Source organism: Struthio camelus, chromosome 14, assembly GCF_040807025.1.
Source record: "Struthio camelus isolate bStrCam1 chromosome 14, bStrCam1.hap1, whole genome shotgun sequence".
NCBI lineage: Eukaryota > Metazoa > Chordata > Aves > Struthioniformes > Struthionidae > Struthio > Struthio camelus.
Window position 1 is genome coordinate 22052340 of NC_090955.1, and position 12055 is coordinate 22064394.

The 12055-nt window shown below is 45.7% G+C and overlaps 1 protein-coding gene across 1 annotated transcript in view; it reads right to left on the reverse strand.

Moving 5' to 3' along the window:
* SHISA5 (shisa family member 5) overlaps window positions 1-11451 on the reverse strand; it is a 24070-nt gene extending 12619 nt beyond the window's left edge. The window contains exons 1-3 of the mRNA XM_068907497.1: window positions 11288-11451; window positions 7896-8064; window positions 7575-7646 (exon numbers count right to left, since the gene is read on the reverse strand). Coding sequence (XP_068763598.1) covers window positions 7575-7646; window positions 7896-8064; window positions 11288-11354 — 308 coding nt within the window. The 5' untranslated portion in view covers window positions 11355-11451. The remainder of the gene's footprint in view (window positions 1-7574; window positions 7647-7895; window positions 8065-11287) is intronic.
* Window positions 11452-12055: the final 604 nt, after the last annotated feature.

The window sequence follows — 12055 nt, forward strand, 5'->3', positions numbered from 1 at the left end:
AGAGAATGCAAAAGTCTTCTGAGAGGAACTTACTAACTACGTACCAAACGGGTCCTTTTTCTATTCGTTCAAATAGGAGGCTGATGTGAGTTACTTTACATGGCTTTAAGCCCAAAATAACGAACTTCTTACATTCTTAAATTTCTTACAAGAAGAAAAGACCTAGTGAAACTAGAGCTGATTACTATTTTTGAAAGACAGGGTAACTTTTCAATGTTTTCAAGTAACCTTTAACATGTTTAGCACAACAAGTTCTTAAACATCCTATATGAGAAAGCAGCAGGGAAGGAACTTCCTGGAGTTTTTGGTTTTACTCAGAAATCTGACATCCAGATCCAATAGGTTATTATGGAAAGTGTATACAAGGACCTCTCTTCTTGGTCTAAAAACAGTTCACTTGTACTAAGTATGTCTGTTTACATACATTCCTTTACAAGGTATACTAAAAATACAATTTCTCAAGGAAGTTTCTCAGGAAAATTGCTACTGTACGCTCCTGTAGATAGCTCAGAATAATTGTTCCAGGTAGTTAAAATATTAAAAGCATACAAGTAACAAAAAGGGAAAACAGCAACTGCATTCAGGGGGACTAAGAAGTCTTTCATCAACAGTTCAAGAATTAACACCATAATTTCATGCAGCTCACAAAAAAGTTTCAGAAGATACTGCCAGTCTATTTGTCCCTCAGCATAAAAACTGCCCTTAAACTCAGTACAAAGTATTCACTTCTGTAGATCATGAATAAATCTACAAACGCTCCTTTAGTGGCAAAAGAGGATGTAAATTGATTATATGCATAGATTTTTTTTATTTATTTTTTTTTTAAGGCAGACAGAGTGAGTCCGTTCCTCTTCTACTGTCAGGATCCCAGTTCAGCATTCAATACTGGATGTCTCCTGTTCTTTTTGGTTAAAATTTGAAACCAACACAAAGGCAATGGGAGAGGTTTTTCTGAAATGGTTACCTGAATAAATAGAGCAAGTTCAACTGAAAAAAATCCAGTAAGCATTGCAGAAAGATTTTCCCTACCTAAACAGTAATTGCAATGATATGAATTTGCTACAGTCAACACCATACTAATTCAGAAAGCGCTTTTAACACTTCTCAGATTTAAGCAACTATTTAGGAACTAGCTTGGCTAAAGAGTTAAAGTTTCAAATACAAAAGAAACTATCCTGGCAAATTGCAACACCGGGCAGGACTTGCCAAACACACTGAAACAGCAGTCAAAGGAAGTTTAGACTAGGTTACACCCACCACCCCCATACGCAACTCTTCCATGAAACGTACCTTTTTCTTTATTCATACGTCATCAAGTATATAAAAGTCAGCAACAGTGTTCAGGCAAGAATAAAGTTTAAATAAGGTAAATTAATTATCCTGTACTACAATGAACTGACGTGCTTCTTCACTCTTCCTCTCATCAAGAAGAGTATTAATCATCTGAACAGTATTAATCATCATCCAACATGACGAGAAACATCAAGGAAAATCTAACGTTACACAAATAAGAACAGGTCTCTGCAGTAGAGTTCACATTTGGCTGACCAATACCTTTCTTTTTAAGTGATATTCATTATAAACAAGACCTTCATGAAAAGAACTCATAAAAGTGACTTTGATGACTGGTACTTTTCATAACTTAAAAACTAAGAGGCTAACAAAGTTAGTAAACATGGAGAGAAATATCACGTTATAAACGCTACCAAATATTTCGGTTTTGTCAAAGGACCAATGTAATTGCTTATTTCATGAAATTGAACTGTTTTGTTTGTTTTGTAGAACACACCATAACTGAAGTTTTAAAAGGCTGGGCTATTTCAGGACATCCTCCTACGACACACCTATCACTTAACTTATTGCAAATACATCTGCCTACATCCTGGGCCAAGGCTGCTTTATAGGCTGCTTTATATAAGCATATGAAATACTGTTGAGTTGTATCTAGCTATAGATCTTAGCGATTAACAAACCTGGGGTCTTCTAAGCATGTTTTCAAGGAAAGACTCTGCCAGTGCCTTCCTTGGTTTGTAGGACCCTTCACTGAGGGCGCCCCTGCCCACCGTTGCTTTGACAAGCTCCCTCCAGAGTCGACCTGGGTGTAAACATTTAGTGTTTTCATACTTATATTTTGTAGAGGTACAAAGCAGGGCAGCAGAGCAAAGCACACAGAGCTAGAAAAGGAAACATCCTACTCTTGCAAGCACATACAGCAGATGAAGCACATCCCTGAACGTACTCCCAGGGATGAATCTTGCTGCGCCTCTGCGTGTTTACGCCAGGTTGTCTTGCTTTTTGCCGTGGAACGGCCTTCTGCGGTTAGAAGAGCGTGCTGCTATGCCCATCCGCCTCTTGTGCTAGAGCAGCATTTTTCAATCTCTCTTTCTGTCTTGGTTTCAGAGTCAAAGGAACCTGCTTCAGCGTTAGCCCACTGCCTGAAGCAGGCAGGAGACAAATCATCAATAGCAACCAGCAACTGCCTTGTCAGCTCTAACTAGCTTCTTCGCTGTGAACACAGCGAAGATGAAAACAAATGCTCTACAACGCAGGTTACAGTTACAAACAGTGCAAGTTTAATTTACTGTTCAGCCTAATGCAAAGCACAGGACAATTTTTAAATAGCTTAAAATCCAAATCTGAATTGTTTCTAGACAAGAAGATTACATTTCTCAGTGAGATTAGCTGTGTCCGAAGGCCAGCCTCACAGAAAGGAGTCTCTATGCAGTTTAGCTCATTTATCACATAAAACATCCAGGTACTCAAAAAGAAATCCTCTGCTCACAAAATAGAGGCTGCTTACATTTCTAGAAGCTCCTTTCCAATGAAAGATTTTCCTAACTCATTCTCTTATTATTGACAAACCATTATAGATGCTGCAGCATCCAAATACAGAGTAAAAATATGAACTGAAGTCCCTGATAGCGATAGGGGAAGGAGGAGGAGAAACAGGGTATAATTCAACATCACAATGATCTTTATCTTGTCTAGTCAACATCTAGTTGAGAGACAACAAATTAGGATCCTCATATCTTCCGTAGTTAGAGGGAAGGTTAGTTTTTGCCACCTTAAACATGTAGCAGACTATTGTAGACACTGCATTTCAAACAAAGGAAGACAGAAAGACATGATTTTCTTTATTTCACAAAATGAGACCCAAGTCACAAGACAATAAATTGATCTGAATTAGCATATCCCCAGCCTAACAAGACTATGTTCTCCATTTGCTGAGACTTCCCAGGAAACCTGTAGTTCTGCCTCCCTCGTCTCATTACATAATGATGATCAACCTTTTCTCAAGTGTAACTCTATCTGTTACTCTATCTGTAACTTCTAGAAAAAAATCATTCAGAGATTGCGTTCTATTAACTGCGTACAAAGATAATTTAAAGTTTTGCTCCACTTTAAAGAGACCGATATCAGCCGCTCAAACTACATTTTCTTGTGTAACTGACACAGAAGTTCTGATTTGCCCCACCTCCGTCAGCACTCATAAATACAATTAGTTCAACTGTGGATGTGAATCCCCTAATTTCCTTTTCCAGTAAGTCACTGCTGGAAATTTGGCATACCAAGGCTGAACAATCATGTTACCAATGCAAATTATGACACGCGATTTTTGGTTCCAGTGGACGAGAGCCCTGCTTTTCCAGTTTCACAAAGAAGTAATACTAAGTACTACAAAATAAGAGAGAAAAACAACTAAATTAACCTAACTGCTTGCAATCCATCTTCAAAACTAGAGCACCACACAGGAAATTTCAGTATTTGCTAATCCAAATTAAAAAAAAAAAAAGTGAAAACATCTGCAAGTAGTTAATCCCTGCCACAATGCATGCCTTAGCAACAAAAGTTGTTAACATTGTATATGCTCATCTTATAGACATGGAAAAACGGTGGGAAATATAACAAGTTCAGAGGCATAAAACCATGCCAAAAAGCCCCAGCTGATCGTCAAGGAGGAATCAACAATGCAGAAAAGCCTGAATCTGAGTTAATGCTGTGACTTTATACTTTTCCTAAAATGCTTCCATTTGCTTCTAAATTCAGGGTTCTGGAAAGCACGATGCTTTCAAGCACCTGAAAGTACATTATTAAGACACTCCAAAGAATGCCATCTGTTGTCTTAAAACGTGTCCAAAAGCAGATGGTAGTAATGGTCTGCATTGCAAACTACATCTAATAGTGTTGCTCAGAGCGCCTTACATTCCCTGCCTCAACAGCACCTGATACCCAAATATTAAATACTGAAGGATACTAATGAAAAGAAACCTACCAAAAACCTGATGCTTTACTTGCACTCCTGCTGAAGATCTCAGAATAAATACAGCAAAAGAATCAGGAGCATAAGCAAAGTAAAACCTCCCAGTTAGACAAGATACAGGAGGACTGTACATACTACCAGACCGAACCCTTCCCTAACACAGTCCCATGAAATTATAGCATAATTGTGGCAGGTTTTCCAAGCAGGAGGAAGAGACACACCGGCTCACTTGGCCTCATGGCAGGTCCACATTATACTTTGTGCTAAGCCCTCGGAAAGGTGAAATTCCTGTAAAAGCCAGGATTTATGGATTTGCCAGACCGGATAACTTTAAATCCGATGCAAGAATGAGGAACTAAGTACTCTCTGACCCTTAATGCTTGTAATGTTAGGAAACCATCACCCCTCCCCCTCTTGAAGGGCAGCACCAAAGGTAATGCTTGCAATTCATGAGAAACAATAGGACACAAAAGGAAGTTGCCCCTTGTTGTCCCTTCTCCTTTTTAAACAGAAATTGGCATGGAGCTACGGGGTGGAGTATACCTTGCACGTAGAAACCAGTGAAAGCTCTGCCAAAAGGATTATATCTTACTACTCCTGAAAAAAAAAATACTGGGTAAAGTCTGTAACTAAACGGAAACCTAGTAGGGACTTGGTGCCCACGAGCTAGCAGAAGAGTCACAAGAAGTCCTCCTACTCGTTTCTTTCATTCCTGATGTTGAAAAGCCCTAAACCATTAGTCACTTTAGATGGAAAGCACATCCCAAAACTTCCCAGCGTCACATCCTGGTAGCTTTTCAATGGAGATATTTCTGTGAACAATCATATTCTTTCTATGAACATTGCCTAACTGGAAAATAAGCTTGATGCCAGTCGAGGGCTTTGTGCAACTCGTTAATTTTTCAAAGCTGTCAGGTAATTGAGAGGAAGAAGAGCAAAGAGGCCTGAGAATCACTAATGATCCATTTTCTCAAGGTGAAACATCAATGACTCCCTGCTGAGACATTCCATAGCTGAAAAAGGAAGAGGGGGGGGGGAAAGCAACTTCGCTGCTTATTTCCTAAAGTGCTTTCTGCCATTGAAAAATGCAATCTTCGTGCACTGCAGGCCTTGCTTAAGCAACAGCTAAAACACAAAAAAATCTGTTCTTTCCCGTTCTGTGCTCTTTAATAACGATGCTCGTTGGCACGGGAAAAAAAAAAAAAAGAAATACACTACCCAAACCCTCCATGCTTTACCTCTCCTACTGCAGCAGATTCAGCATCACTGCAGGCCCCAGCGGGCACGCAGCAATGCCCGACTGTGGGGCGCGGCGCGCCGCCCGGCCTCGCCGCACCGCCTGCAAGACGCGCAGCGCAGCGCAGCCGGCAGCGCGGGGCACCCTCCCCGCCCGCTTACCCCATGCTCCGCACTTACCCCATGCTCCGCTCCGCTCCGCGCCGCCGCGGCCCGGCCCGGCCCCCGCCCGCCAGGGCGCGGCGGCGCCGCCCGCCCGTCCCCTCCGCAGGCGCGGCGGCGCGGGGGCGGCGCGGAGGCGGCGCGGGCTGCCCGAGGAGCGGGCGGCGCGGGGGCGGCGCGGGCTGCCCGAGGAGCGGGCGGCGCGGGGCGGCGCGGGCTGCCCGAGGAGCGGGCGGCGCGGGGCGGCGCGGAGGCGGCGCGGAGGCGGCGCGGGCTGCCCGAGGAGCGGGCGGCGCGGAGGCGGCGCGGAGGCGGCGCGGGCTGCCCGAGGAGCGGGCGGCGCGGAGGCGGCGCGGAGGCGGCGCGGGCTGCCCGAGGAGCGGGCGGCGCGGAGGCGGCGCGGAGGCGGCGCGGCGCGGGGCGCCTCCCAGCGGCGCTGCGGCCCGGCCCCGGCTTGACTTCAGGCGCCGCTTCTGTTTTTGCCTTGGTAACTTGGCCGTCCTAAGGAAGTCCGATTTCCATTTTTTTGCGATTATTACAGGATCATTTCGCGTAGGGACGGGACATTTTTCACTACGTTCAGTCTTTTAGCTAGCAACAGCTTACTCTCTTACTTAGGCACCAGAGATTTTCCAGAAACATTCTTAACCCTGTACTTTCACCGCAACCCCCTCCCTATCCTATTTTGAGTTGGACAAAGAAACTCAGTGTGTCACATAATACAAAATAATTGTCCTCCTCGCATTACTGTGCAGTAACCACGACTATTTATTTTTATTTTTTTTAAAACTAGAGACAAGTTTTGATTTACCAGGCTCACTCACCTGCTAAACTAGAGAGGCACCTTTGGCAGTGACTTAAATAAATGAGTTGCTTATTTTTTGGTTACATGAGCCTTCAAGGTTGTACAGCTGGACTTCATCTGTTCACACTTCGTGTTTATGTATTAATAGATCACAGCCCTTCTGCTTTTTCACTTCTGAAAGGGTTTCTCAACTCTGAACGCACTCACATGTTCTCTCTGCAGCTTTGCAGCTTCACAAAGTTACCCTTAGGACAAACTGACAAAATGTTGCAGTTGCCCAGTGAAAACCTTCACTCTTTCAATGCTTGCGATGTCTTTAAAAACCAGCATGGTTATGTTTTATTTTTCATTTGTACCATTTTCATGGGGGTCCAGAAATCCCGTTTTCACTATAGGTTGTCAAGTTAAAATTGAAATAGGTTTGTTTTCAAAAGAAAGCATACTTGATCGACATCACTTAAAATAAATTTCTAAATGTAATTATTTCATCAAATCAATTCAATAATAATCATTATCAAATAAATTTAGCAGAACCTAAAGGTTCGTAATTATTCAAACATATGCAGGTGTATCAAATATTCATAGCTCAAATTCATATTAAACCTCGTTCTTTCTTTATATTTTTCCATGTCACAGCTAAAAATAAAAATGCTGTAGAGCAAGAACTCTGATCATCTGTGAACAACCACTAATATAATGCATGTACTTAAAATATTTTTATTTTCACAGATTGAAATAGATTTTATCAATATTTCTCACTCTAAATGCAAAAAATGCTAAAAAATAAAAGAGACTTCATACAAAAGCAGCTTCTTTTATACAGCCGCTATAGACTTAATCTGCCAGTATTTAAAAGTATAGAGCAAGTGTGCTAAGGCTTTAGAGGACAAACTCCCATTCAATAATGAGAATACAGAATACAATGATCATTATGGTCTAAACAGCATAACCTAACCTATTCCTCTGTCTTTATTTCTTCAAATATCCTGAAAGGTTTGTGTGCTCAGCATTCTTAACACGCAAGTGTTTCTATTTCTGTTTTATATTGGCATGTATTGATTACATAATAAATAAATAACATTTAAAAAGCTAAGACTTGCCATGACTTACCTAGGGCCAGAGTCTATGTCATCAAAGTCTGCACGGAACTGCAGGTAATTTACATTGCTTGAACCTGAGGTCCTATAATAAGAGAATTCATCTCAAAAATGGAATTTAAGATTTATTTAAATACTTATCTGTTCATGTGTCAATTTGTCCATCTCATTACTCTCAGTTTGCAGGTAGATTACCTGCATTAATGTAGATCCCCGATAAAGCCAGAAATAGAGCTATAAGGTCCCCCTGTATGTTTAAACCATTAAACTATATGTTTTTGTCACCGGATAATTAAAATGAAAGCCTGCTGTATACATTCAGTTTGCCTCCTACCTTCCATCAAGGAGATTACACTTAAATTGTTGTTCTTCATCAAATTTCAATAGCACATTAGAGCAACAGTATTGATGCATGCAGTTTCCACAGCAGAAGTTGGGACAGGATTTTGGAGGTTGTGCCTTGCCATGATGATCAACATATGCCTCACAGTCCTCACCCAAAACTGAAAACAGTTAAAATCCAAGAGTTAGTAACTAAAGAAATAATCATCACACCAAGTATCTCTCACGTATTGATGAGCTCACCTAGGTTAATATCTAAATAGGTTCCAGGTATTTCCACTAGGTCTTCCAAATCAATTACTTCCTTCAGAGCACAGCAAAGGCAAATACGCACTCCTTGCACATGAACTGATGGTATCCTGTCTTCATCAAGCAGCTCTTCCCAAGCATTCACACATACATAAAGGATTAAACTACACACACGCACACTTATGAGATGCTCTGTCTGGTGATGTTCTCATCACTGCGTCTGCTAGTGGCTACCCAATTACTCTAAAGAATCAAACGCCAACTTGACTAGCCAGGTCTTTGAAAAAATACCGCACAAGCCCTAAGATCAGTTAGAAGAAATGTTTAATTTTCCTAAACATTTGACTTGATGCAAAGGATGCAGCACAGCTACACTCCCTATAGATTCAGATTTCCATATCAATTGATTGCTTCTACCTGTTATTTCCTTTACTTCACAGAAAATCCTAATCCTGCTCAATTCATGGCATGTCTTCATGACAGGCAAAGGAATGTCGTAAGACTGAGATGCCTAGGGCCAGAACTGGTCAAGCAGCGGGCGCTCACTGCAAGCTTCAGCTGGCACCGCTGTAATGGTAAGGAAGTGGAGATGTTTGCATACAGGGATGGATTTCTGGCAGGATATCCCATGCTTTTCAGCAGTGCATTCATTGCACTGGGCTGATGTATTCATTAACGTGCAGGCTGGTTTCTGTCTCTATATCTATGCCCTTTCAAGCCTGAATGACTACAAGGTAAGAATTACACATTTGAATTAAAAACTTCCATCTGTCACATGGAAATACTTCTCAAAGCTTAAGCAAAAAGCATTTCCCAGCAAGAACCTTGAATAAGAATACCCTTGCAGTTTTCAGTGAAAAACACTTTAGCCAGCTGATTTCTATTCCTTTTTTTCCTTCCTATCCACTGACAACTTTTTCTGGATGAGAGCATATCTGAGCTCTACTAAAAAGTTGGCATCTCTGTCTCATGAGTGAGAGGACTTCCCTAGCAGCATCTCAACTGAAATGCCCTGGGTACCCAACAGAAATGGGATAGGCCGATATGGAGATAAAATAGTAAGCCAGTGGATTATGCTGCAGCAGGGAGGAGTCAACAAGAAAGCAAAAAAATCTTGACATGAGTACTATCACTGGTAGAACATAAAAAAAAGGAGAATTTCATATGGAAATAAGCAAGACAGTTGAGCCTGTGCCACTCTTCGATGGCCCATTCAGTTTGATGGCTTGGGGTGTATCCCTCTCTGAGAGGCACCTGAGATTCATATAGTTGGAATAGACTTTGGAGAGGAGAAACTAAACCAAGAGTTTAACAAAACCTGGACAGTAAAACTTCCCGACCTTTAATCTGCTCTCTGACACTTAACGTTGTATGCCCAGATAACTCTGGGGCACACCTAGGTTGTTCCAGCTCCAAAACAAGCGATAATGCTGCTTCACAAATTGCCAAGAAGAGCCCTGGTGTTTCGCTCCTAAACCGCACTCCGCCCGAGAAGCTCCGATGGCTGCAGGTGCAGTTGTTCAGAGACTCCAGACAAGAAGGGGGGCAGAGATGGCAAATCACGTTCCTTCAGAAGAAAAGTAAGGGATGTTTCCTGCCATACAGAAACTGAGTTTGCATTTGAATACAGTCTTGACTCTTCAGCACCAAGATATATCTGAATGTTTCAGCCAACACCAGGGGAGGGAAAATGGTTCCACTGTTCTTACTAAGGAGTTAAACATGAAGGTTCATCAAACATAAGCAAACAGGAACTTCTCTATCGATACCACAGTACTTCTGCAAATATGTTTACACATTCTCATGCCTGGCTCTCAGAACTTTTTCTCTGCAGACATATAACGTCATCGGACAGCAATCTCCTTCCTGCATCACCAATGCAGCAGTAATAACAGGTAGCTAAGCTAATTCTAAAATGTGCTGTGAACTTACATACAAACACAACAAGGAAACCAACAAAATTACTCCCTCCATCTCACAACTGGGCTACTGCAGTACAATAAATAACAATGGAAACAAAAGGTCTAGACCACTTCTCAGACCGTAGACCAGCCAAGCCGATCTAACAGCTGAGCACTGCCAAAGGAGAAGGATTCGCCTCCTCTACTTTGTTCCTCTCTTCCTCCACCAACTTTGCTACTCACAGGACCCCTCCTGAGCTGATTCGATTCACTAACTCATCAGCAGATTCTCTGGTGGCTTGTGTGCCTTTGGCTTTTGCTAGTCAGTTTTCTGTCAGGTTAATGATTTGAATTAGCTCAGAAGGGGTCCAATAGCCACCCAATCCAGCACAAAGCGAGTGCTTCAGCTGAGGAAGGTAGAAGTGACCTCCTGTTTTGGCATACCTGGGTGGCCCACCCTGTCCTGCAGAACAGCAGCAGCCCGATGATTTCACATAATCGACACCGCAAAACCCTTGAAACTCAGCTGGTCCAAGAAGAAACCATCTTGTAATTTCCAGCCTCCGTTTATTCAAGGCCAGCTTGCATATGTTTATTGCTCTACTGCCATGGTTGCGATTTAGTTTAAAGAACTCTTCTTCTGGGGTTCGCCCCTCAAAGAACTTAGGTGGGACACTCTGATCGTCTCAGCCATTGCTTAGTTCAACTCTCAGAGCAAGCATGACGTTTTAGTTCCTGAAATTACCCCCATCGAGTTAAACGGTCTCACACATATCCACAGGAGATCCCGTTTCTCACACATGTGTGTGCAGAATTTGATACATCGGAGAAAGTGAAGCCACTGGTGCAAACAATGTGCAGGATGCTTCTCCTTTTGCAAGACCTCACTGGATAAATCGCACCTGCCTTTCCTTCTCACGCGGGTCACTTGGGGGCTTAGGCAGTCCTTACGGGCATCAGTCCCAAGCGCCGCCGCTTAACCTCGCACCTTCAGCCCAACTCTTCCCCCCGCGCGCCCGACTCGGGCCGAACCCGCCAAGCCGGGCGCGGACACGCGTGGAGCTGCGCCGCCGGGGCGCCGGCAGCCCGGGGCTGGCCCCCGCCGGGGCGCCCCGACCTCGGGCACGACGCGGCCTCGCCCGACGGGGGCTCCCCGACATCCCCTCCCGAAGGGACGCCCCGGCCCGGCCGCCCCTCCGCCGCGCCCCACGGCCGCCCGGGGCCCCGCGCTCACCGGCGGGCAGCAGCAGGTAGAGGAGGCCCAGAGCGACGAGCCGGCGGGCGCCCCGCCGCGCAGCCATGAGCCCGGCCGCGTCCCGGCGGGCGGGACGCGACGGGGGCGGGGCCGCCCCAAGGCCGGGCGGAGCGGTGGGGCTCGGCTCGGGCGGGCTCGGCTCGGGCGGGCTCGGCTCGGGCGGGCTGGGCTCGGCTCGGCTCGGCTCGGCTCGGGCGGGCTGGGCTCGGCTCGGCTCGGGCGGGCTGGGCTCGGCTCGGCTCGGGAGGGCTGGGCTGGGCTCGGCTCGGGAGGGCTGGGCTGGGCTCGGCTCGGGCGGGCTGGGCTCGGCTCGGCTCGGCTCGGCTCGGCTCGGCTCGGCTCGGCTCGGCTCGGCTCGGCTCGGGCGGGCTGGGCTCGGGCGGGCTGGGCTCGGCTCGGGAGGGCTGGGCTGGGCTCGGCTCGGGCGGGCTCGGCTCGGCTCGGGCGGGCTCGGCTCGGCTCGGCTCGGCTCGGGCGGGCTGGGCTCGGCTCGGCTGGGCTCGGCTCGGGAGGGCTGGACTCGGCTCGGGAGGGCTGGGCTCGGCTCGGGCGGGCTCGGCTCGGCTCGGCTCGGCTCGGGCGCTGCTCAGCGGCGCCGCCGCGCGGCCGCGGGAGGGGAGCGGGGCCCGAGCCGGGCGCGGGGCGGGCAGCACGGCTGCGGCTCGGGTTGCCTCTGATAAAAGGACAGTTTCGCGCAGACGCGCCGTCCGATTATTATGTTTTTGAGTTCACTAGTTCCTCTGGGAG